Source organism: Ursus maritimus, unplaced genomic scaffold (genome assembly GCF_017311325.1).
Source record: "Ursus maritimus isolate PB19 unplaced genomic scaffold, ASM1731132v1 scaffold_3, whole genome shotgun sequence".
NCBI classification, from domain to species: Eukaryota; Metazoa; Chordata; class Mammalia; order Carnivora; family Ursidae; genus Ursus; species Ursus maritimus.
In genome coordinates, this window is record NW_024425563.1 from 26,130,682 (window position 1) to 26,157,927 (window position 27,246).

General features: G+C 36.1%; 1 protein-coding gene across 1 annotated transcript in view; it reads left to right on the forward strand.

The window, feature by feature from the left end:
• Positions 1–9,390: 9,390 nt before the first annotated feature.
• The window catches only part of LOC103676690 (protection of telomeres protein 1-like), a 28,681-nt gene continuing 10,825 nt past the window's right edge, over positions 9,391–27,246 (forward strand). The window contains exons 1-4 of the mRNA XM_040644546.1: positions 9,391–9,856; positions 10,658–10,842; positions 20,708–20,780; positions 24,043–24,134. Of these exons, the coding sequence (XP_040500480.1) occupies positions 10,720–10,842; positions 20,708–20,780; positions 24,043–24,134 (288 nt within the window). The 5' untranslated portion in view covers positions 9,391–9,856; positions 10,658–10,719. The remainder of the gene's footprint in view (positions 9,857–10,657; positions 10,843–20,707; positions 20,781–24,042; positions 24,135–27,246) is intronic.

The following is a 27,246-nucleotide window of genomic DNA, read 5'->3' on the forward strand; positions in this document are numbered from 1 at the left end:
TGATAATTTGCTTTTGCCTGGCTGTGGTTGTACATTCTGACACAAGAGCTGGCCTTAGGAGACTACAGGAGCAAAATGCTGGTAGACCATGCCAGAAATCTCTGTTTGATTATGTCTGGCTTCAATGATGCAGGCACTCACCCTTGCCACTTTGCTTCAAGGGCAGATGTAGCTGATGCCCAGGGAAGGAGAGGACTCTGGCCAGCTATTCCACATGCATTCACCCAAATAATCCCATCTCTGGAGGTCTCCCCAACTGTTTGAATGTGTTGCTCTGGGTCTGAAGCATCCTTTGGTACCATTTCACATCTGCTGCTCAATCCTCTTCTGTAAGCCTCTTTTCTCTTTTTTCTGTATTTAATGGATTCCTCAAATGACATGACTAATTGATAAAAGATATTCTAGTTTTCTATCACCACTTTTGATTTATTATTTTGTATTATATATGGCCATTTAAAGGTGATTGGGGTTGGAGAGAGTTTTTATATTTTGTCAGCCATCTTCAGCCAATGTTCTTGTTCAATACTTCCTGTGATTACTGATTTGAAACCTGTTTTTTTTGTGTGGCCTGGGTTAAACATTCCTAAGAAGAAATGTTGTTGACTTATCTTTTCTAGAAATTTGGAGGTTTGTTTTAGTGGTTTTTTTTTTTTTTTTTTTTTTTTTTTTTTTTTTTTTTTTTTTGTGAGGGAATTTGTTGCTTGCAGAATATTTTTTCCATGTGTATTTAAAAGATGAGGCACCTTATAAAGGGCATAATGGTAGAAGAGCAGCCTGATTATACCTTATGCATAACTCATGGTGCAAAGATCTGAAGAATGTCATTAGATATTTTATTATCTAATAGTCCTAATTGAAAGGGGCCTTTTTAAACTTTTGATTTAGGTTATTTGGGGGCTTTTACATATTTGGTAGTGCCCATGTTTTTCATCTCTGTGGTAGTCATCACCACAGAATGCAAATATCAAGGTGGAGACATAGTACAGAAGGTTCTATGAAAAATGTGGATATTTGCGCTCCAACTTAAATGGTTATTGTTGTAATGTTTGTGTTGAGGAGGAAAAATTTTCCTCTACTGTTCAAGATTCTTTTTGGCTGGTCTAAGAATTAAATTGACAAGAGACAGATTAACAGGAGAAAATAAAATTTAATTATGTATTATGGGGAATGCACATAAAAATGAGAGATTCCAAAGACAGTAAGGCAAAGTGAGGTATATAGGTCTTTCTAAACTAAAGACAAGGGGGTAGAGGTTTGGGATTTCAAAGGGAAGGAAAACAATTCACAGGAAGATGAAAAATAGTCACTGTTTGGTAATCGAATGTTTGCTGGGCCATTCTGAAACAATGGGACATACAGAGGAATTTTAACAGATTTTGCTAAATTTCTCTCTATCATACCTAGCTCATATTATACTGCGGATATTTATGGTAATAGCTCTCTTCTTGGAATAGGTCCTCTATCGGAATTCTTTTAGGCAATTAGGGAGAAGGTGAAAGGTTTTTCCTGAGCCTTCTGTTTCTTAAAAATATTCAGTCTAAAATAATCCACATGCCAAAGAGATACATTGGGGGGGGGGGCAAATTTTGTTCCGCCAATATATTCTTGCATTAAAAAATGGAGGGTACACCAAAGATAACTTGGAAAATCGTATTAAAACTTGGAGCTGTCTGAATATAATCAAACTATGCAGTTATAATTAGAAAATGCTTAAACTATCAGTATACAAATGTGACTCTAACTGTAGTGTGTATTTTACTATTTGATTCTGGGGAAAGCTAGAAAATTGTGAAGTTTATATAGGTTTATAGAATGTATCCGATGTAAAATTTCTGGGAAGAGTCTTATAATTTTAATATTTCATCCTTACATTAATATTTTATAATTTTTTTAGCAGACTTTCCAGGATTTACAATAGTACTAAACTATTGTAATAGATAACTATATTTACCAAAGGGTCCTATGAAACTGGAATTAAATTAACAATTTATCACAAATCCCAGTCATGTCCTGAAAAGTGTCTTTGTTCCTGTTTTCTCCCAGATTGCTTATTTATCCTCAAAAACAAACAGTTTGAATTAGGTTTGCTTTGCCTTGAGGCACTCACTGTCTGGACTTGCTCCTTTTTATTCAGTAATCCCTAAAGGATAAGCGATTTACTTCCTAATCCATATCCTAAAAATAGTTGTAAATTAGTCTTCAAAAAGTGGAATAAAAATTCTAGAAAGACATGCCATATATCCTCTCTTTGCCCTTCCAGACCTTTTTGTCATTCTTCTTTGACCTGCTCTCTACTTGAGAAGGCTGACATGGACAGACATCTTTGCTGTCCCATACCCTCTGGCTTCAGCCAGTGGTAACCCTGATAGTAGATCTTAAGGAGTATGGATCAGTGGGGTGGCCTGAAGCCAGCTGCCCTACAAGGTAGTCTCTGTTTAGCAGAGAGATTGAGGAGGATATTTGAATACAAAGGTGAAGGTGGTGGGAGGCAGATTATTTTCTTCTGGGTGTGATTAAAAAAAACATTAAAAAGGGGTGTCTGGGTGGCTCAGTCAGTGAAGCATCTGACTTTGGCTCAGGGGCCTGGGATGGAGCCTCACATTGGGCTCCATGCTCAGTGGGGAGTCTGCTTGTCCTTTTCCCTCTCCCTCTGCCCTTACCTCCACTCATGCTCTCTTTTAAAAAAATAAATAAAATCTTTAAAAAAATTTTTAATTAAAAAAGCATTAAAAATATTGCAGAGAGGAGTGTCATTTTCCAATTATATTTTGAAAAAATCACTCTGGGTCCTATGAAGAGAATCAGATGTAAGAGAATAAGAATGGAAGTTTGGAAACCATTTTAGGGGGCTGTTGCTTTGAAATAGTGAGAGAGAATTAGCTTGATGGAGGTTGTGAGAAGTACTGGATCCAGAATGGGATATGTTCTGAAGATAGAGACAACAGGAGTTGCTTCCAGATCGGTTATGAGCTTTTATAGGAAGAATTAAGGGTATCTTCAAGGTGGGTTTAGCTTGAGTGATTAATTACATGAAAGTGGTGATGTTCACTGAGTTAGGGGAAGTACTAAAGTATTAAAGAGGAGCAATTTGAGGGTTTATAAAATTAAGAGTTCTCTTTTAGGCTTGGTATGGTTTGAAAGTTGGAGATATCTTCTAGACATCTAAGTGGAGATATCTAGTATGCAGTTGAAAATACAAGTCTAGAATTCATGGGAAATATAGATTTTGGAAATATGTCTAGAGCTAAAGACATAAATGGGAAATCACGAATATGTAACTGCTTTGAGAGTGGGAAAGGAGTGATTCACCAATAGCATGTCAAGGTGTTGCAGGGTGGTGGATGGACAAGAAATTAAAATCTGAATTCTTAGATTTTTCTTATTCTCTTATTTAGTATTAGATTTTGCTAATGAAGATTATTAGCGATGTTAGATGTCTTGTACCTATGAATTCCCCAGCGTTCACCTGAAACAAGGCTGCTTTTGACAGCCAGTAACAGAAAACTGAAAACTCAAAATGATTTAAACAATAAGGAAATTTGCTAGCTCATATAACTAGACATTCACAGACATGTCAGGTTTTAGAGTTAGTTGATTCGAGGGCTTAACATTACCATCAATTTTGCATAAATAAAACAATCTGACATTCTACAGAGTTACCATAGACTGGCTTCATCTTAAATTTGGTTCCTTTTTGGTCGTGGAATGGATGCCAGGTCTACAGATTTCCTCACTTGGTACCAGTAAGAGCGGAGGCTATGTATCATGTTATCTCTACAGAGAGACAGAAAAAAAATCTCTCCCAGTAGTCTCCAGAAAATATCTCTTCATCTCTCCTTGGATTGCATTGGGTTACATGCTCCTTCCTGAATCTGCAATTGTGGCAAAGAGGATAGGATTTTTTGGATGGAGGAATAGATGACTTGATATAAAGAAAATCAGGCATAAATTGGGGGAAAAAAAGGCATTTCTAAGATAAGGAAAAACCGGGGATGAGATTGATCGAGGTTAATATTATTAGCATTTGGAAGTCTGATATGGATAGAATTAGGAGATTACTTGGAGTACATAAAAAACTTACTGGTCAGGTAAAAACACAAAACAAAAAAGAATGTATTTCCTTTTTATCTTTTTTTTTTTATTATTCTAATACACTTACAAGACTGTTAAACAAACACGCCTCCAGACCTTGGACCCATTTATATCATCTTAATATGAAAATAAGTAGGCATGGCAGATTATTTGTTTTTCTCCATCTGTTCTATTCCCTTGGCTGTGCCAGACTCTGACACTGCACTCTGGGTTGAATATACCCTAATTAAACTGAGGTTTTTCAAATGTGATTATATGGTAATCATTTCTATTCTGCTCTAATCATAGGAAAGATGTCTTGGACTAATTTTTTACTATTGAGAACTAGATAAAAGTAGGGCCAACACAAATGATATTTTATCCTCTAATTAATACAGCAGGCTACAACCCTATCATTCTAACAACACATAATCTTTGATGGGAAAGTTGTGGGAAGAAAAGATACACTGTCATTTAGCCACAGACAGTCTCACTGTTATTGTATACAGGTGAAAAATGAATAAAATACCTTCAGTGTTCATCAAGAGAACTCTGTGATGTTGACTTTTCCATTCCTGAAAAAAATGTACAAATGTAATGAATAAATGCAGAATCTATTTAATAGAAGATCTGACAAAGTTAGGAAATGTCTTTTCGTGTTAAAAATGCATTTTGAACCTAAAGCAAATGGTGCTCAATTATTCCAAATAATCATGATGAATTTAAAAAACATGCAACCTCCTAATCAATTTTCCATTACTTAAAATCTTTCGTTAAAAAGGTTTTAAGAGTGTGCCTATTTTGGGTCTCTCAAAAAAGAAGGGGAAAAAAAAAAGAGAAAAATATCAGGCTAATAAATAGCTACCTGCTATGGTGCTCTCCAACTTTTTGACCACTGACCTTCCAAAACAAACAAGCTATCAGTGCAATTTTTAATTCTAAGATTACACAGAAATAAGGTTTTATATGTGAGTGTCACTGCAGGATTTTCCAGGACATATCTTCATGGTATAAAATACAGGGCATGTATAAAAGAGGCACTCTAAACTCTAGACATAAACCCCTACTTTTATAGCGTTAAGAAGTTGAAAGATCTAATTTATCCTTCATGTCTGTTAATTCCAAACAGGTCTTTTCCTCTTATTTTTCTTCATCTCTTTTCTGTGTGCTGCCTCAATTATACTATTATCAATCTGAACATAAACCAAGTTCCTTGCTTCCTCACTGTGAGCTCAGTAACTTTACTTTGGTAAAGTTTTTTTTTTTTTTTTTTTTGAATATGTGAATGGAAGACAGCATACGCATCAGAGACTACACACCTTCTAGCTTTTCGATGGTTCATCTTTAATTTCTTTCTTCCCCACCTCTGCAGAGAAACCTGAAGAACCAAACACATTCTTGGGCAACACAGTTCTTCCCACAGTTAGGTACCTGCAAGTCTTGGTTTTATTCCATAAGCCAACTTGTCAGAGAATCTTTTTCTAAATTAATACTCATGTTAATTTTTGTGAATGCAGGATTTTTTCCCCCATCTCAACATGTATCATTAATATAACTCAACAGAAGGCTATCTGTGTTGAGTCAGCCTATCTTCACCCTTTTACACACTATAAGTCACTAGGTGCCACATGGCATGGTCCAAAACAGGAGAATGACCCTTTCACCTTCATATGAAAATCTGGGCCCTTCTTGCTTAGACCAGGCCTTGCTTTGCACATTTGGATTCCTTGTTATGCTACCTTCCTTACATGCACTAAGTGATTACAGACCTCATCATTTAAATTTATAATTTAAACATAAATTTGCTATAAATTTGTGTTTGAATCATCTTGTTTAAAATATGTAACAATATAAAAATTTGATGCTTCCTTGAAATAAGATTTCATAAATTGATCTAGATGTTCAAAAGGATTGGATAAAAATGCCCTTAGATTACAAGGAAATGAACTCTAACCAATGTAGCCTAGCTAGGGAATCTGCTAGGGAATCTCAGAAACCAGTAAAAGATGATATTGTCAAACTGTAGGGATGCAACATGCCAATAACAGCTTACAGGAAGACGATAAATCACAATAGGAATGGGTTAATGATGCAGCAATTATTGCCAAGAAAATAAATTTGAAGTGCTAGGTGACTAGGAAATTCAAATCAAAGTTTCAGGTTAAAAAGTAAATAGTAAAGAGCAATGTGAAAATGCTAACAAGAGAGAAGAAGTATATCAGGGAGAAACTTCGCATGTCTGACTCCATATTGCTTCTGTTTCTTTTGCTGCTGTGACCTATAGCTTAGAAACTTCTGCTTAGCCCTAGCACATAGGCATATTACAGCTAAGATTTGTAAAAATTGATTTTTACCCAAACTCTCCCTCATCCAAGGAGATAAGAAATACATATAGAAATGACTACGCTATGTTTAAGAAATGGCATGACCAGATTCCTGTATGTAAAGATTAACTGACCAAGGACAAAGAAGTGTTATACTAGCCTCCTGGGATGTCTACAGAGGTCAGTCACCTTTTGACTCCACCCTCCCCTCCTACTTCCCCCTTTTGCTAACATAAAAGAAGCTTTAATTTCATACCAGGGGAGATGGTTGTTTGGGACAATAGTCCACCATCTCCTCAGTTTGCCGGCTTTCCAAATAAAGTTGCTTTCCTTTCCCCAACATCTTGCCTCTTGACTTACTGGCCTACTGTGTGGTGAACAGAAGGAGCTTGGTCTCCATTACAGAAGTACCAGAATATGCAGATTAATTCCTTTTATCTTTGCTCAATTACTTATAAACAGCACCGTATCTTTATATTTATGCTTTTATTAATAAAAATACTCATCCACTTTTAGTGCTCATTATTTATTACTGAGAATCTCATTTTAACTTTTTAAAAATTGAGCATTTCATGTTGTAGTGTGAAAAACTGACATGACTGCAGACATTCTGAAATAGAGCCAGAGGGGCCCCTGCAGAGAAAGTGCTTTACCTGTTTGACCTGGGCCATAAACTTTGCACTCGGCAAAATGGCAACTGTTCTAAACAACTGCTTGAGTACAGACATCCTGATGGCCTGAACTTTCTCAATATAGAATTAGTGGTCAATCAATGTATAACCTAGAATAACTTAACACCCACAGGAAACTTTCTTTCCCTCTTCAACTCACGTAATTGGCTCCCTTTCTTTTCCTCATAAAAACACTTGCTTTGAGTTTCTACCTGATTCTGTGCTCCCTGAATTGCAATTCTTTGATTCCAAATAAAATACTTATTTGCCTCTCATTGTGGTTCTTATTTTCAAGTTAATGGTAGTTTATCAAAAATTTCTTCATTGCACTTTAAAAAATTGTACTTGTAATAGATAATACATTAATTGTTAGTCTTGGATTTTTTTTTTTTTTTTTTTTTTTTTTTTGTTTTTTTTTTTTTTTTTTTTTTTTTGTCTTGGAATTTTTTCATGCTGCTTCAATAGACAGCAAAGCAGTAATGGATTGTTTTTGGGTTTTTGTTTTTTTGTTTTTAAGATTTTATTTATTTATTCGACAGAGATAGAGACAGCCAGCGAGAGAGGGAACACAAGCAGGGGGAGTGGGAGAGGAAGAAGCAGGCTTATAGCGGAGGAGCCTGATGTGGGGCTCGATCCCATTACGCCGGGATCACGCCCTGAGCCGAAGGCAGACGCTTAACCGCTGGGCCACCCAGGTGCCCCGGATTGTTTTAACATATGATTTCAGAGCCTTATCTAGTTGATCCATTCTTTTTTCTCTCATTGTACTTCAGTTGTACTGGATATTCATGTTCAATTTTCTTCATTTATAGAATGAATTTATACAAACTAATTGTTAATGTGAGGGAAAGCAGTATAGGCTCTGGAGTTATATGTATCCCCAGCTCTGCCACTAATTGGGAGACAGTGAACAAGAAACAAGATTGGAAGTTACCTGGATGTATATGAAGTGTTTAGGTCCCAGAGAAACTGAGAACAATCACAACAAAAAAAGCTGTTATAGATATCTTCATCAGAATAGAATATGGACATTTATAGATTAACTAGAGAAAGAAAAACTTTAAAAGATTCAGTTGATGTAGGAAAAGAGGCAAACTAAACATATGGTAACAAAATGAAAATGCTCTTTAGAAAGATAAGTGGGAAAGACTAAAGAGTATAAACAGTGCTCTTTTGGGTTAGCAACAAAGTGCTCTTTTGGGTTAGCAATCAAGTGGTCTTCAGTGATCTTGGCAAAGGCAATTTCAGTGTAATGGGGGTGGAGGTGGGGCCAAGATGGAGAGGTAGAAGCCAGAGGCAAGGAAAGAGAAACATCTTTTTCCTGAGCATTTGTTCATTCAACAAGTATTTAGCCCCTACGACGTGCCAGACACTGAGCAGGCTCAAAGCATATAATAGTAAACAGTTCTCCCTGCCCTTAATAAACTTAGGCTGTGGAAGAATATGTTTAAATGCCAATGGGAAAGAGTAAGGAGAAGTTGAAAATATGTTGAGAGAAGATATGTAACTAATGATAGGAGGTGAAATGAAAGTGGCTAGAATCCAGAGCCAAGGTGGAAGACTTCACTTAGGGAGAAGGCACAGTATTTCTGAGCTGGGTGAGGCTAGGGTAAGAAGAGGATCTGAGCCTTACTTAGCATTGGTTTTTTGTTGTTGTTGTTTTGTTTTTTGTTTTTTTTCAAATGGACAGTTCAGCTCCTGAGCTCAGCCTCTTGTCACAGCTGGTTTATGCATAGTACGTGAATACAGGGATGTGAGGGGAAAGAGAAGGTAGGCTAACAGAATGCTTCCTGCTAAAAAAAAATGTTACTTCAAACAGTTATTTCCTCCTGCAAATAAGTATTTACAGCAAATATTTTAGTCCAAATTAGACTTGCAAATATTTATGTAATTATTTATTACATCCTGCATTGAGGTGGGTTTCACTTTCCTCAAATGAACCGAAATGTAAATCAGAAATTAGCAAAAAATTCACATTTAATAATACGTCTTATTCATTACAACGCCAGGCCATAGCCCTATAAACCAATGAAGAAGTTAATCCAATCTATCTAAAAATAGCATTACTCATTGATGAAATTATTTCTCTGTAAAATCTGCATCTGGGTGATCGCTTCAGAGGTAGAAAACCGGGGGTTAGGGTGCCTGGGTGTCTCAGTCGTTAAGCGTCTGCCTTCGGCTTCTGGCGTGATCCCAGAGTCCTGGGATCTAGCCCCACATCAGGCTCCTTGGCTGCGAGCCTGCTTCTTCCTCTCCCACTCCCCCTGCTTGTGTTCCCTCTCTCACTGGCTGTCTCTCTCTGTGTCAAATAAATAAATAAAATCTTAAAAAAAAAAAAAGAAAGAAAGAAAACCGGGGTTACCGGAAGTGCCTTGCTCACAGGAGCCTCTAATCTCAAATCCCGCCCCGGTTTTGGAACAGACTTTTTATTGGTTACAGGATTTATGAATCTCCCAGCGGACCGCCTCCGCCTCCCCAGTCCGCGCCTCCAGCCTGGACCGCGGGAGACGGACAGGAGGCGGGGCTAAGGGGAGCACCGAAAATTCCTGGTGGATACTGTACCACGGCCCCATCCTCACCCTGGCCCGTACCATCTACGTATAACGCGAAACTTCCAAGATACCTTAGGCCTAGGAACCATCATCATGCATGCAGTTCGTCCTCCACGGGCCTGGGAGCAGAGAGTTTAGCCCTAGAGACCGTGTACGCATGCGTGAGACCTGGGCCGCCGCGTGCGTGTGACGTCACCGGCGCGCCGTCTAAACTTCCTTGTTTTTCTCTAGCGCTGGGGTGAGTGATTTTCTAAGTCGGTGCGGAGTTCGTTGCGTGGGTAGGAAGTGGTTCGGGTTGTGAGCGGGTATGCTAAAGAGACTGATTTAGTTTAGATCAAAATTTGGTGTGGCTATTGCAGAAAGACCCTTCATATTTGTCTTTAGCGTGAGCGCGCTGTGTTCAGTATCTTGCTTGGCGTTTTGTGAGCAGCTGACTTGAGTTAGCCCAAGTCCCCGCCCTCACGGAGCTCGACTGGCTTGAGGAAGGTTGGTGCGCACACATTAAAATTAAGTTTTGACACTAGTGCGTGTCCCACTCAAGACGTTTGAGAAGTAAGGTTGAGCCTACGAAGCACAAGTTAGTATCAGTTCAGTAGTCCTTGAGATTGTATAGGGGCTGGAGGGAGGAGGCAACAGATGTATTTTGGAGTAATTACCTTTTGGTGCCCGATTTGAGTACACACTATTACAACTGCTAAGGGATTAAAAAAGAGAACCAAACTTTTCAATCCCCCATCCCTTCCCCAGTAGCTTGTACATTTTAAAGCACAGTTTTGGTAAAGGACATTGTTAGCGTAGTTTTCACAGATCCTAAAACTGGCTTTTAGAGGTACTTCTTTAAATAGAAAACTAAATAGAGAAGGGTTGAGTTTCAGTGTCTTAGGGGAATGCATGTATTGATTCTTGTAATAAAATTATAGAATAATTCACTACACCCCCCAAGAGTGATTACTAACTAAAAGAAAAAGCAAAACGAAGTCAAAGAGGCTTAAAATTACTGACTACACTTTGGGTAAAACACTAGTCTTTGTGTTTTCAGCAGCAAGCTGTCAACTTCTCCAGTTGAATTTGCTCTGGACAACATTTTGAAGCAGATCTGATATGCCACTTGAGTTAATAAAAGAAGTCAATGGAGTGCCTGAAGTTGAACTGCTAAATGAATTAAACAAAGTAGATTTCAGTTCTCTACAGCCAGGTTGTGATTATAGCAAAAAATACATCCAGGTAAGAATTTTCATAACTCAGAATGCTTTTTTCTTCTAAAAGGAATGCTTATTTTTATGTTGAGCTTATTTTAAGAGTTGTTTTAGAAATAGTTTTACATGCATCAGAGTGTTTGTGACTATTTGATGCTATTCTTAATTATTTAGCATTCATTTAGCAAACATTTATTGAATTCTTTTGTGATACACTGGAATAAGTTTTGAGGGTACAAAGATGAACGAATATGGGGCTTGAACTAAAGGGGACTGAATTCTTTTGGGTTTGAACAGTTTACCTAATCTCTAATTATATTCATGAATTGGTATTAGAACTGTGGTATGTGAACACTTAGGAGAGAACCTTTGGTTTTGACAAGTTAGGTCAGGAAAGTGGAGCTGGAACTTAAAGGATGACTGAGATTATACCTTTCATTTTGGGTATAAGCAGTCCTCATGTGCATGTTGAAGAATTTGAATGTTACCCTACGAACTGGGAGACCTTTAATAGATTTTAAGCAGAACAAAGACATGATTCACTTTGGGTTTAAATTGCTCTGGCTTTTGGGTGAAGAATATATCAGAAAGGGCATGATTAGAGGAAGAATAATTAATTAGTTAAGAGACAGTTGAAGTAATCTAGTTTAGAGTTGATGTTGGTCTGAACCGGGGGCAGAGGAGATCATAGAAAGGAGACAGACAAAATAGTAATATAATAATAGTAACAAAAGTTAACATTGAGCTCTTTCTAGGAACTAAGAAGTATTTTAAGTGCTTTACATATATTAACTCATTTAATCATCGCAAAGCCCTATGGATTGGGTCCTATTATTCTTTGGCTGTAAGTGAGGAGACTGCATTTCCAGAGGTTAAGTGATTGGCCTGAGATGCAGCTAATAAGTAGTAGAGCTGGTGTTAGAATCTAGACAAGTTGGAACTGACAAGATAAAGAAGCAGAATCAACAAGTCTTGGAGAACCATTAGATGAGAGAGGTAAAGAGGAGTTCAGGACATTTCCCTGGTTGTAAGTCCTGTTAACCCTGGGAAAATAATAGGCATGCTTTTAGGAAGAAAGATAATGAGTTCAGTTTTGGATATCTTTCAGAGGTTATTAAAGGTATCAAGGTAGTAATGTCCTATAGGCAAATAGATTTGGGTTCTGGAGCTCAAAGAGTTCCTACTTAGGGAGATTTTGGCCAAAGAATAGAATGAGAAGATGTGTTGAAGAATGTTAGTGTTAAGAAGGTAGCATGAATAAGAGATAGATAATCCAGAGGTGTAGGAGAAAAACCAGGAGAGAGTGGTGTCTTGTATATTTATTTAGAAAGGTAAGTTCCAAGGAGTAGTATCAGTAACTCTTACGTAAATTGCTGTCTGGTACGCACTCTCCTAAGTGCTTTACATACGTTCTGTCTTTTAATTCTTGAAAGGTCCCTGTAAATAGATATTATTATTCCCATTTTATAGTTGGGAAAACAGATACAGCATAAGTAATTCATCCAAGGTTAGATCCAAGGTTAGCTATTAAGTGGCTGAGCTGTGATCTGAATTTTCTTTACATTTACCACTAACCAAAGCATTATGTTGTTGCTAAATGCTCAGTCTAAGGTCTGAAAAGTATCTGTTTGATTTAATAATCAAGAAAGACTAATGTTGGAAAGCCTAATGTTGCTGGATCGGCTTTTTAGTGGTTTGAGGATTGAATGTTGGGTGAGAAAGTGAAAGCAGGAAATGTCTTTCAAGGAGTATGTTGTGGTATTCTGGTATTTTGATATTTTTATTATGAAAGTCATAGTCCTGAAGTAGCGGAAAGCATTTTGATTTTAGCTGAGTCAGTTTTGCATTTGGTTAACAGTGACTGTCTCTTATACTACCTAAAATCAATTTCACAGCTACTGCACTAAAGTGAAATAAAATAAAGTTTTTAAAAATTTATCTGCATTTTCTTTCCTCTTCTATTCTGTCCTCACCCTGTCCCCTTTCCTTCCAGTACACTCACACTCAGACTCATAGTCCATGTTCATAAACTTACTCCTATAGCAGTTTAGCATCGTGAAAAGGAGTGGAAGCCCTGGAGACAGGCTGGTTGGATTCAAGCAAAGATCCACCATTTACTAGCTATGTAACTGGGAAAGTAATTTTATCTACCTATGCCTTATCTTTTCCATTTGTAAGCTAGGAATTATAATGGAACCTACTTCATAGAAATGCAATGAGGATTAAGTGTGAAGTGCTATTTAATGAATTCTAAGCATTCAGTAAATGCTAGTTAATGTGGTCAAGATAATGATATCATTAACACGCCTTTGGACAAGGAATTTACTTAGACTCATAGTTTTCAGTGAAAATAATGTACCATAATCTCATTGACCAGAGACAGAATTATTTTGCAATTAGTGAAGTTCAAGCTTAAAAGACTTATTTGAACATTGGGGCGCCTGGGTGGCTCAGTTGTTAAGCGTCTGCCTTCGGCTCAGGGTGTGATCCTGACATTCTGGGGTCGAGCCCCACATCAGGCTCCTCTGCTGGGAGCCTGCTTCTTCCTCTCCCACTCCCTCTGCTTGTATTCCCTCTCTGTCTGGCTCTCTGTCAAATAAATAAATAAAATCTTAAAAAAAAAAAAAAAACTTATTTGAACAAGACCAAGACCATGATAGGGGTCTTAGAAATGAATTTACATTTTCATATTTGTAAAATTTACACAAGTGGGATGTTTTAATATAAAATGGTTAAGATTGCTGTCTCTTTCCATTTTGACTTCACTTCCATCACATTTCCTGTCTTATCAAGTGGCATTGGAATGGCTGAGAACATTTTTGGAATATGTAGCTAAGGGGAAGTTGACCTGTGGAATAGGTTTAATGAGATATATTTGTGTGCTTTGCAGTTACTTCCATTAATAGCCAGAATGTGTGAGCTCTCCCGGTGTAGAAATGTTTTCTAGGAACACTCCCACTCATTGGGTAGTATAGAAGAAAAGTATGGAATCAGAAGTTGTACCAGGGTATGAATATATACTGTCAGACCTAGCATGAGGTGTATATAGTTACTGGATGAAAATAGATACTGAAACTATGGAATCTGAAGCTACTTCAAGGACAATTGTTACAAATCTTGCAGCTTATACAGGAAAGAAACTTAATAGAAATTTTTTCAAACTGTCAACAGTCCTAAAAATTTACACAAGGTTACTAATAACAAGTGGTGAAGTAAATACAATTGTTGTAAACTACCAGTAACAAAAATTGTGATTTCTCATTTTAAATATTCCATTTCATATTAAAGAATACATTTTATTGTGAAGGAATGAAAAGGAAGGGATGCATTTAAAGAGGATGTTTAAGGAGTAACATTGGGGACAGTTAATAAGATAGGGATGTGTCTAAATATGTTATTGATACTGATTTGTAATTTCTGCAAGATTTCAGTTTTTTTGGAGTTTATTAAGACTTAATAGGTCACCATGTGGTTTGCTTTCCTGAACATTCCATGTGTAGTTGACAGGAATGTGTTTTCAGCAATTGTCTTTTCTGGTGGTCCGTCAACGTTAATGGTATAAACTTGTACGATTGTGTTTTCAGGTCTTCTGTATTTGTACTGATTTTATTTCTCTTTGTTCTATCAACTACTGAGAGAGAGGTGTTAATACCAGGTATGATTGTGGATTTGTCTATTTCTTCTTTTAGTTATGTCAGTATTCATCTATTTTGAAGCTTTGTTATTAAGTGCATATGTATTTAGGTGGTTATTTCTTTTTGATGAATGGATCCTTTTGTCATTATCAGATGTCTATCTCTGGTAACTTTTTGAGCATCTGTTTTATCTGGTAATCTAGCTATGCCAGCATTTTTAGATTAACTGGATGGTGTATCTTTTATTTTTAATTTATTTATGTTTTTATATTTTAAGTATCCCTTGGATGGCATGTCACTGGATTATGCTTTTTAATCCAGTCTGTCGATCTCACCATTTAATTGGAGTGCTTAATTTATATGTAAAGTAATTGTTACAATGGTGTTTAAGTAATACGATCTTGCTTTTTGATTTCCATTTGTCCTTTTTGTGATCATCTTTCCTTCTTTCCTGAGTTCTGTGGGTTCATGAAATATTGTTTTCCCATTCTGTTCTCTTTTCTCTATTGGTTTGAACAACACCTGCCTTATTATTGTCTTTAATGTACTCTAGTACTAACAATATACCTTCTTATTAAAATCTACTTACAGTTAATATTGTACCACTTTTCAAGTAATGCTTCCTATTTCTCATGTCCTGCTTCTTTCTTCCCAGTTGACAAATAGAATTTTTTCCATTTCCTACTCCCCTGTTCCTTGAGCTGTTATATCTGTTTGTATATGTATTATAAACTCCACCTTACAATGTTAGCTCTTGCTTTTAAATGGGGAGTTGTCTCTCAAGGAAATTAAGAGAAGGCAAAAACATAGTCTTTTATACAGACTGACATATTTACTATTTCTGATGTGCTTTATTTTTACCAGTAGACCCAAGTTTCCCTTCATCTTGAAAAACATCCATTAGCATTTCTTGTAGTACAGCTGGAGATGAATTTTCTTAGTATTCATTCAGGTGAGAATGCCTTTATTTCACCTTTGGGATTTTTTATTTTTTCAAGTTTTTATTTAAATTCCAGTTAGTTAACATACAGTGTAATATTAGTTTCAGGAGAGGAATTTAGTGATTCATCATTTACATACAGTGCCAAGTGCTTATCACAAGTCCCCTCCTTAATATCCATCACTCATTTCATTTTGAAGGTAATTTTTACTGGATATAGAATTTGATGTTGACTCCCCCTGCCCTTCTGAGTACTTTTTAACATAATTCTGTTGCTTTCTGGCTTCCATTGTTTTATACGTAATGTGTCCTGTTCTGCTTTTGGCTCTTTTCTTATTTATCTTTTGGTTTTAGCAGTTGGACTGCCGTGTGCCTGGGTGTGGCTTTTCTTGGAATTTCTCCTACTTATGTATAACTGAGCTTCTTGGATCCATAAATCAATGTTTTCTGTCAAATTAAGAAAATTATTGACTATGTTTCTTGGAATTTTTTTTTTCTACCACATGATTACTTTTTTCTCCTTTCAGGATATCAGTTACATGTCTATTTGTATGTTAAGCTGTTTGATATTGTCCCATAGGTCTCTGAGGTATTGTTCCATTTTCTTAAGTATTGTTTTGGTTTTTGCCTGAGTGAAATTTTCAAATTAATTTCTATTGATCTGTCTTCAAGTTCATTGAATGTTTTTTTCTGCCATGTCCAGTATTCTGTTATGCATAGTTAGTGAATTTTTCATTTTAGTTCTTGTACCTGAGTTAGGGATAAAGGAGAGAATGTAACAGGAAGGAGGTGGGGGCTTTATAAGTAAAATGGGTCTGATAGTGAAAGAAAGAGAATAATGCTTCATTTCAGTTTTACTTTTCTAATCAATATTCTCCATGTAGACATTGTTACATATTTTATTCTTATGTTTATTTTCCATTTCCCTTGTATTTTCTTTCATATGAAATACAGTTTTATGGATTACAGTTTGTTTTCTACTTCATTGCATTTAAAGTCTTACCAAATACTTCTTAGTATTGTCAAACTTACTTTGCATTTGGCTGATTAGTGTGATGTTTCTTATGTACTTTATTAGTATATATTATTTGTGAGAATCCATTTTCTCTGATTCAATTTTCTAACAAATCATTACTACAAGTTACTACTGAGTTGTATCTAGTTGTAACATTTTTATTTTGTATGCCTGATATAGAGGCATTTAAATGATACAGTTGTTTGCTAAGTTCTTACTTTTCTCCTGATTATGCAGTCTACTATCTGTATTTTTTAATTTTTGTTCCTACTTATATTAGTGAAATATTTTTCAGTTTTAGCCCTTTTATTACAATACCTCCTTTTAGCTGTAAGTGAACATGTTATTATTCGGTAGGGTTAAAACTAGGAAATATCCTTTATTTATTTCTCATGATTAGAACATTTTCATGAACAATGCTCATTTATTTTAAAAAGTTAGATCAAAGTATATGATTTCTGTTCTTTCATATATCTGAATGAATCTCTTATTTTTCAGCTCTCAGTTTGAATACTTACATACCCTTTTTTAACCTGCAGATACCTCCTATTTATGTTTCTTGAGTTTTGTTAAATGCATTTTACACTTAAATTCATTGTTTTTTAGTGTACATTTCTTCAAGTTTTGACAGACGTATAAGAACATATAATCACAAATATAATTAAGCTGTATAACAATGCATCACTCCCCAAAATTTCATAGTCAGCTGCTACTCCGATTGCAACCCCTGGCAACCAATTTTTACCAGTTTTCTGACAGTATACTTTTCGCCTTTTAAGAATGCCACGTAAGAGGGATGCCTGGGTGGCTCAGCTGGCTAAGCATCTGCCTTCGGCTCAGGTCATGATCACAGGGTCCTGGGATCGAGTCTTGCATTGGACTCCCTCCTTAGCTGGGAGCCTGCTTCTCCCTCCCTATGCCCCTCCCCCTGCTTGTGCACTAGCACACACTCTCTCTCTCTCTCTCTCTCTCTGATAAATAGATAAAATTAAAAAAAAAAAAGAATGAAGAATGCCATGTAAATGGAGTCCTGCACTATGTAGCCTTTTGAGCCTGGCGGCTTTCACGAATTATTTGAGATTCTTCCAGGATGTTATGTTGGTCAGTACTGTTCCTTTTTATTGGTGACTAGAATTCCATCACAGTCCATTTCTTCATTCCTCAGTGTAGCAGTATTTGGATTCTTTCCAGTTTTTTAAAATGATGAGTAAAGCAGCTATAAGCATTCACGTACAAATTTTTATGTAAACATAGGTGTTTATTTTATTTGGGTAAATGTCAAGTGGTCAAGTAGCTCTCAAGCAATGATATATAATCCAGCTTCTAGGTGGTGTACTACATACCGTTCAGTAGATTTGGTTGGTCAGGAGGAGCCAAATAGATTAGGTTCATACTGTGCACAAAAGCATTTGTATCGTATCTGAGAGGCACTGACCTTAAGAAGACTCCACTCTTATAATGGGGGCATGTGTGATACATTTTTAATATCTAATATTCACTTTTATCCTGAAATCTAACATGAGATTTCTGGAGTATAGACCAACTGTAATTTTTACTCTCAACAATGACTGCATCAGTTTTCTATCCCCCATCTTCCTCATTCAAGGCAATATGGTGAGGATCAAAAGTCTTCCTGTGTGTGAAAAGGGGATTTCTTGCACTGTAGAAAAGGAACCTTGAAATTATGAATCTGGGAGTTTATATAGGACAGCTGTCCTATCCAGCTTTATCCTCCGCTCCTGAGAGTCAGAGAAAAACCACGTCTTCTGAATATAGATATATCATTTAGAATGTAAAGGACTGTTTCTAGGGTTCATCCATCCCTTATTGAAATGGAAACACAACTCTGGGGACATAAATCCCCCTGGAAGTCTCTTACTATTCAGTCATCCTTAAACTTCCAAAGCTTATTGTTTAGTTCAACTTCCATTTTTTCTTTGCTCACTTCAGCTAAAGATAGGAACAAATTGTATACTATCTTTCTAATGGGATAACTTATTGTGAGTAAAACTTCCTACTTAATTTATAACTGAGGGCCACATAATCAACTAAAGGTGCTTCCTTAAAAACTTGAATATTTCTTTTTTTTTTTTTAAGATTTTATTTATTTATTTGACAGAGACAGCCAGCGAGAGAGGGAACACAAGCAGGGGGAGTGGGAGAGGAAGAAGCAGGCTCCCAGCAGAAGAGCCTGATGTGGGGCTCGATCCCAGAACGCTGGGATCACGCCCTGAGCCGAAGGCAGACGCTTAACGACTGCGCCACCCAGGAGCCCCAAAACTTGAATATTTCTTATTACTCTCCCCAGGAAGAAATCACGCTGGTGTTCTTTTGTTCGTTTGTTTTTTGGGTTTTTTTTTGCTTGATTTCTGCCTTTCACACAGGAAGCACAAATACTAAGGGCCTACATGGTACCCTTGGAAACAAAGAGTTTACAGTTGTTGGGGACCCTCAAGAAAGGACATAGATCAGTCAGGCAGCACAGGTTGACAGGCTCCCCTGTGCGGTCTGCCAGCTGGGAAGCCTCAAGGCCTAGTTCGGTCCTATTACTTCAGTTTAGTCCTTGTTTTCAGAGAGACTACTGGAGAGCAGTCAGTTAAATCTGGCCTACTTGTCCAGCTCATTTGCCGTAGAAGTTGTAGAAACGTTTCAAAGTATCTTACATGGAAGGTACAGGAGCTGGGCCATGCCCTGGGGGCTCATGGTTGGGCCCAGGTCGGGGATGCAGTTAGTTAACTTTCAGAGTCCCTGTAGTTTGTGAGAGCAGCTCCAGAGTGCCTTTTCCTTTGGGGTGAGGGGAAGGCTTCTGGAATAGTTATGAAAGACAAAGATTAAAATTCCTTCCTTCCTCTGTACCTCCTGATGTTTGAAGAGTTCCTTTTCCAGGATTGGGGGCTCCTCCCCAGTGCTGGGCATCTCTCCCTAGATGCCTGAGTTTTTGGCTCTCCATTGTTAACAAAATCTGTGTGTCCCATTCCAGAAACCATAATGTCACATCTTTCAGTCATTCTGGACTCTCACTTAGAGCTTTCTTTCATCTAGGTGGATCAAGTGTCAGAGTAACAAAAGCACCTGTTTTGAGTTCATTTTGATTAATTTAATCTGATCGAAGTTCCCTTGATTACTTTGTGTCCTTTCCTGTTCTTTTATATGTCTCATAATTTGTTGTTGTTGTAAGCTGTATCTCTTGTGAAGGGCAGTGGAAACCAAAAGCAGTAGTTTTTATTCCTGGGAATGTGTGGGTCTTTCTGCTAGGCCTTAGTGTGGTGTGTTGAGTTAACCAAATTAGAAGTTGAGCGAAGTTTAGGATTTGTTGTTCTGGTTACTTTCGTATTCATTTAGAGTTACTTTGTATTTAGAAGGGGGTCTGTTTGGCCAGAGGGGTTTTCTCACTGTCTTCAGTTTTAGGTCCTGTCTTTGTGCTTAACCTCAGCTAAAGTTTCTCTCCCAGCTCTTGAGCCTCTGTCCCAGTTGTAGATCATGTTAATTTTTACTAGATACTTGTTGTTAGTCTTGTGATAAGTGAATGTTCTTTGTTCTGATTTAGCCTCAGTCTTATCAGGCAAGGTGACCTGGGTCTTATGGGTGAGGTCTTCTAGTGATTCTGCCCTGTCCCCAGCTGTAGGTCTGGCTCTCCCACCTGTAAACCTCTTTCTCCTTATCCCCAGAGAGGTAGAGGTCTCTTTTCAAAGAGACCTATAATGTATTTATTCATAGGATCATTAAATTTTAGAGCCAGAAGAAAGTATAGAAACTATCTAGATTAATTACTTCATTTTGTCTGAGAGACTGTGATTAAATAGCTTTTTTAAGGTGACAGAGCTGGTTAGTTACAGAAGAATGAGGACTGAACTTTATGTGTGCTTTACTTCATTGTTTTGTCCACATTGCCCTTATTTATGAGATTACCATTTTGCATTTTTAAATTCTTTAAATTAGTGTTTATTTCTTTCTAGGAGCAAACTCTTCATTTTTCTTCAGTAGAGAACAACCTTATAGGGGTTAAAATGAAACTGAAGTTGAGCCATTCATCTTCATCTGTAAAATGAGGAATTAGATAATATTTAGCTAATAAGATTATTTAAAAAATTAAGTTATGACCCTAAATAATTAGGCCTTCTGAAATTTCTTTAGTAAAATCACTTTCATTTCTTAAATATGGTGACTTGAACATAATACTTTGATTTTTTTGAAAAATAAAAGTTTATTGTTTTTAAAATAGTTTTTCCAATTTTAACTTATCTCTTGGTGTTATAATAAGCTCTTTTGGGTTTTCTGTGTAACTGTTTTTCTCTCATTTTAGGGGAGACTCTCCTTTATTTCCTCTTTAACTTATGGTGGAAACAGAACAGCTGTATTGAAGATTGCACTACAAGGTATTCAATATAATAAGACCATTTCTGCTTAACCTTTTCTTACAATCTACAAATGGATAGCTTAATATATATATAATATATATATATTATATATTATATATATATACACACACAGACATATATATATACACACACATAAGCACAAAAATAATTTCTAAAGGGTAATACATACACAGTAGTGTAAAAAAACTGTAGAATGAAATAAACTTTTTTTTCACTAAATTTTTTGGTACCATGTATTCTCTCTCCCCTCACCCATTTCTTCTATTTTGCTTCATATTCCTTTAATCTCTTATCTAAACTTGTTACAATAGCTAACTGGTCCCCAACTTCTATGTGTGTGACCTAAACAGCTTAGCAAAATTAACTTAAAATACTCCTTTCAGCGTGTTGTTACCTAGGTATAGTTATATGAGATTATGCCTTCTTCCTAGTAACCCTGAAATAATCCTGGTAGGCTAGGAAGAGCTGCCATGGAGTATTTGAGGACCAAAATAGGTCTCCTCTGAAGCCTGAAAATGGATTGAAGAATGGCCTGCAGCAGTGAATGGGAAACAGACTTTGAACTAGAACACTCTGTAACTACTGAAAACCATTTATATATTGGACACTGTTCTAGGTATGGGAGATACAGCAGTGACCAAAATAAAGCTCTTGGCTTCATGAAGTTTACATTTTAGGGGGGTAAATAAATTCAGTAAATAATTACATAAGTAATATTAGGTAGAAATGTGGTCCGAAGAAAAATAAAGCATGATAAGGTAGTAGGCCTGATGAATCATCCTTTTGATATATTGTTAGGTTTAATTTACAAATATTTGATTAAGGATTTTTACATCTTAAGTTTATGAAGGATGTTGTTCCATGTCTTTCTTTTCTTGTAATGGTTTTGCATGATTTTGGTACTAGTGTAATGCTGTCTTCATTAAGTGCCTCCTTGTCTTCTGTTTTCTGGAAGAGTTTATTTATAATTGTTTTTATTTCTTCCTTAAATGTTTGTAGAATTCATCAGCGACGCCAGCTGTGCCTGGAAATTTCTTTATGGGAAAGTTCCAAACCCTAAGTTCAGTGTATTTATTTGTTAATAGGACTTTTCTTTTTTATCTTTTTTTCTTTGAGTAAGTTTCAGTAGTTTGTGTTTCTAAAGGAATTTATCTATTTCATCTTAGTTGTCAAATATATTGGCATAAAGTTATTCATAATATATTTTTGATGTACTTTTAATGTTGGTAGGGTCTATAGTGATGTCCTGTTTCATTCATTTGATATTTTGTGACTATTCTCTATCTTTTTTCCCCTGATCATTCTGGCTAAATATTTATTTTATTGATCTTTAAAATCAGCTTTTCTTTTCATTGATTCTTCTCTGTTTTTCAGTTTTCTGTAACACTTTATTTTTTGTTCATCTGCTGTTTTCAGTGTACTATTAACTTCTAATACTATATTTTTCAACTCTGAAAGTTCATTTTGGGATTTTTTTTATATCTTCCATTTCTCCTCATCATGTTCATGGCTGGTAATTTTTTTACTGGATACCATTTAGAATTTTATATTAGCAAATGTTGGGTTTATTTCTTATCCATCCTTTAAATATTACTTGTCTTTATTTTGGGATACATTTAATTTTCTTGGAATCAATTTGATTAGCTTTGTTGGGGTGGGTATAAAACAACTTTTATTTTTAGGCCAATTTGGCCTTATCACTAAGGAAATACCCTTCTGACAGTTATACTCTCTGCCTTCTGTGTGAGGATTCCATTCTGTCTGGTTGGAACCAGAGCAATTCCTAGCCCTGTGTGAGTCTCAGAATTGTGCTGCCTATTCCTTTCAAGTGGTTCTTCCTCTTCATGAGGTACTTGCCTTCCATGTACTTGAAGATAAATATTCAGCCAAAGACCTAAGGCACCCATCTTCAGATCACCAGAGCACTCTCAATCTGTGCTGCTGTCCTTCTTTCAGCACTCTGCCCTGCAAATTCTAGCCACCTTTTTATTCTCATATCAGACTCTTCTGAATTCAGTGAAGGCTGCTGAGCTTTGTTGAATTTTAACTCCATTTCTGCTGCCTGGAAATTCTCTAGGAAGTAAGCTAGGGATATTGTCTTATTTTCCTTCTCAGATCACTTTCCTGCACTTCCTGTTTGATATCTGAAAACTGTTGTTTCGTATATTTTTTCTTAGCTTTCTAGTCATTTTAACATCAGAAAATAAACCCAGTCTCTATTAGTCCACATGGCCAGACACAGACACCTGATAAGTGATTCAAGATATTAACATTGTGTTATATTTTGATTAGAAACCACTATGTTTTTGTATTTGAGAAACATTAGTGATTCAGTTATGTATACACTTGTTTTGCGGAGTTGAAGAGGTAAGTGAAAGGAGGCAGTAGGCAGCTATGTGATAGTTGTTTCACTGGTGAGTGCCACCAGACCTGACACAGTAGCAGATTCAAGACTTCTAAGTCACACGAAAAAGACGATCATTTTGGGAAAGATCTTTCATATACTCTATAGATGCATAAAAATCTGATATGACGGCAGTTTCTTGGAGTAGTTGGATATTTGAAAGCTGATATGAATGAGACTTTCCTCAGATGATATAATTGAGTCTTAGCATTTGGCCCTGCTGTACTGGTTGTAGAAGGTGATATCTGGAGAGTGAAGATTGTGGAAATTCTTTTTTTTTTTCTTCCCCAATTAGATTTCATTTTCAAAATCATAGATACTTTGGTCTTTACACACACTCTGTTCTTTTACTCTTTAATTTGTGCATGCTGGAGGAGAAAAACACACTCTGTTCTTTTACTCTTTAATTTGTGCATGCTGGAGGAGAAGATCACACTTATCTATATTAAAAATGTGCTGACACATTAGAAGTTCAGAAAAAGTGAACTACTTTGGGGGTGATATATAGTATAAAAATTGAATACCATATTCAATTTCTTTTTATTATAAACATGGAAAATAAATAGAATGTGGTTATTTTATGTGTTAATGTGATGTTTATAGAAATTTATAAAATGTATTCTAGTTGAAACTTGTTATAATTTTGGTTTTTCGTACTTAATAGTATTCTGTGCATTATTTTTGCAATACTTATGATATTAAACTAAAAGTGAATTATGAAAGTTTTAATTATTCTTCATAATTATATTTTGAAGTAACTGTAGTTTTTAGAATGTAGTTGTCATCAATTTTCTTGTGTGTGTAAAACTGCTGTATCTAATTAGTGTTTTTCTGTGCTTGTGTTTTTCTCTGTAGAACAAGAAAATTCAAATTCAGAGATCAACACCATCAATGTATTATTTTTTGGAAAATTAGCAAAGGACTGTGCAAAAGTTTTCTATGAAGGGGTAAATTATTTTCATGTTACTTTTTGTTTTAGGAGTAGATTTAAAATTATTGATGTTATATTTATTCTGTAGATCTTTTTTTGTTTTTTTGGTTATTTTTTACAGATTCATTATATATTTGCAGGTATGTAAAAAGGATACTTAAGCAACAGCTTTAAAATTGCAACATTCCAAAGAGGTTGTAAAACTTATCACTGACATAAAAAGGGACAATTTTTCCTTTCACTTCACTTTAATATTTAGTATTTAACAGAATGTCTTAAAGATATGTACATTTCCCCTCAATTAAAAAATAATTCTTAATAACTAAGAAATAATACAAACGATAACAGTATTTTTGTATTATTTTCTGATAATTGTTTCAAAATAAATGCCTGTTAAATCCGACAAAATGCTACTGAACCAACAACATATTAAAAGGTGTGGACACTATGACCAAGTGGGATTTATCCCAGGAGTACAGTTTGGTTCAGTATAAAAAAATCCGTCCTTGTAACATAATACATTAATAGAAAAAGGGAAAAAACAGATGGTCATCTTAACTGATACACAAAAGGCATTTGATAAAATCCTAAACTCTTTTGTAATCAAAACACTTGGGAAACTAGGAATAGAAGGTAACTTCCTCAACACAATATAGGCAATTACGAGAAACTCACAGGTAACATCAAACGGAGTGGTGAAAGACTCAAAGCTTCTCACTAAGTTTAGAAACAAGACAAGGATGCTTACTTTACCACTGCTCGTCAACATTCCACCGAAAGTTCTAGCCAGAGCAGTTAAATAAGAAAATGAAATAAAAGACATGTAATCGTAAAGGAAGAAGTGAGACTGTCTCTATTTTCAGATGACATGATTCTGTATTTGAAAATCCCAAAGAATCCCAAAGAAAGCTACTGGGATTAATAAACGAATTCAGCAACATTGTAGGGTACAAAATGGACACATAAAAATCCTTGTTACTATGCACCCACAATGAGTGATCTGGAAAGGAAACTGTGAAAACAATTCTATATATGTTAGCATATGAAGAAATAATATACCTATGATTATATGTGACCAATGAGGTGAAAGATTCCTACACTGAAAGTTAAAAAACATTGCTAAAAGAAATTGAATAAGACCTAAATAAGTGGAAAGACATCCATGTTCTTGGGTAGGAAGACAATATTGTTAAGCTATCAATACCAACCAAAGTGATCTGTAGATTTAGTGCAATCCCTATCAAAATTCTAACAATCTTTAGAAATGGAAAGGTCGACTCTCAAATTCATAGACGGTTTCAAGGGGCCCTGAACAATCTAGGAAAAGAATAGCAGAGTCAGAGGACTCACACTTTATGATTTCAAAACTCACCACAAAGATACTGTAATCAACAGTGTGGAAGTGTTAAAAGGATAGACATGTATACCAACAGAATAGAATTAAGGGTCAAGAAATAAACCCATTTATCTATGGGCAATTGATTTTTGACAGAGGTGCTACATCCACTCAGTGTAAAATGATGCAGCCACTGTGTTGGACATTTCTTCATAGAATCATGGTATGACCCAGCACCCCACTACTAGGTATACAGACAAAATAATTGAAAACAAGAACTCAAACAGATATTTGTACACCAGTGTTCAGTGCAGCGTTACAGTAGTTCCGCCTTTATCTGTGGGGACAGGTTCCAGGACCCCCACTGGAAGCCTGGAACCATAGATAGTACTGAACCCTATATACACTGTTTTTCCTATATATACACACCTATAAAAAAGTTTAATTTATAAATTAGGCACAGTAGGAGAATAACAATAATCACTAATAGAACATTTATAGCAATATACTGTAATAAAATTAATGTGAATGTGGTTTCTCTCTCTCAGAACATCTTATTGTACAGTGCTCACTCTTCTTGTGATGATGTGACATGATAAAATGCATACATGAGATGAAGTGAGGTGAATGGCTTAGGCACCATGACATAGTGTTAAGCTACTGTTGACCTTCTGACAGTATGTCAGAAGGAGAATCATCTGCTTCTGGACCATGGTTGACAGTGAGCATCTGAAGCCATGGAAAGCAAAATCACGGATGAGGGGGACTACCTCATTTATAATAGCCAAACGGTGGCAGTAACCTAAGTGTCCATTAGCAGATGAATAAAGAATGTGACATATTCATATAATGGAATATTATTCAGTCATAAAAAAGGAATGAAGTTCTTATACATCATGGATGAACCTTGAAAACATACTTAGTGAAAGAAGCCAACACAGAAGGACAACTATTGTATGATTCCACCTATATGAATATGCAGAGTAGGAAAATTCACTGGGACAGAAAGTAGATGAGAGGTTACCAAGAGCCGGGTTGGTTGGGAGGGAATGGGGAGTTTTTGTTTAATGGTTAAAGAATTTCTACTTGGGATGAAAAAAATGTTTTGACAATAGGTACTGGTAATGGTTGCACACATTGTGATTGTAATTAATGCCACTGAGTTACACACTTAAAAATGGTTAAAATGGCAAGTTTCACATTTTATTTTGCCTGAGTTAAAAAAAAATACATGTCTGCAGTGCAGTAGTTAGGTAGAGATGTGTAATAGAAATGTAATATGTAATAGAAAATGAGAGTCCTGGGGCGCCTGGGTGGCACAGCGGTTAAGCGTCTGCCTTCGGCTCAGGGCGTGATCCCGGCGTTCTGGGATCGAGCCCCACATCAGGCTCCTCCGCTATGAGCCTGCTTCTTCCTCTCCCACTCCCCCTGCATGTGTTCCCTCTCTCGCTGGTTGTCTCTCTCTCTGTCAAATAAATAAATAAAATCTTTAAAAAAAAAAAAAGAAAATGAGAGTCCTTCACAGTTCTTACACAGCGTACTTTCTATTGGAGAAAGGTAGACAGTGAACAGATAAACAATTTTTCAAGTAGCAGACAATACTGTGGAGAAAATAAAACAGTGGGAGAGAAGATGTGAGGATATAGTTTAATTTAATGAAAGAAAGACTCTGATAAGGTGACATTTGAGCAGAAACTTGAAAGAAGTGAAGTGGTCCTTAGATAGTTGGAGTAAGGGTATTCTTTTTTTTTTTTTTAAGATTTTTTTATTTATTTATTTGACAGAGATAGAG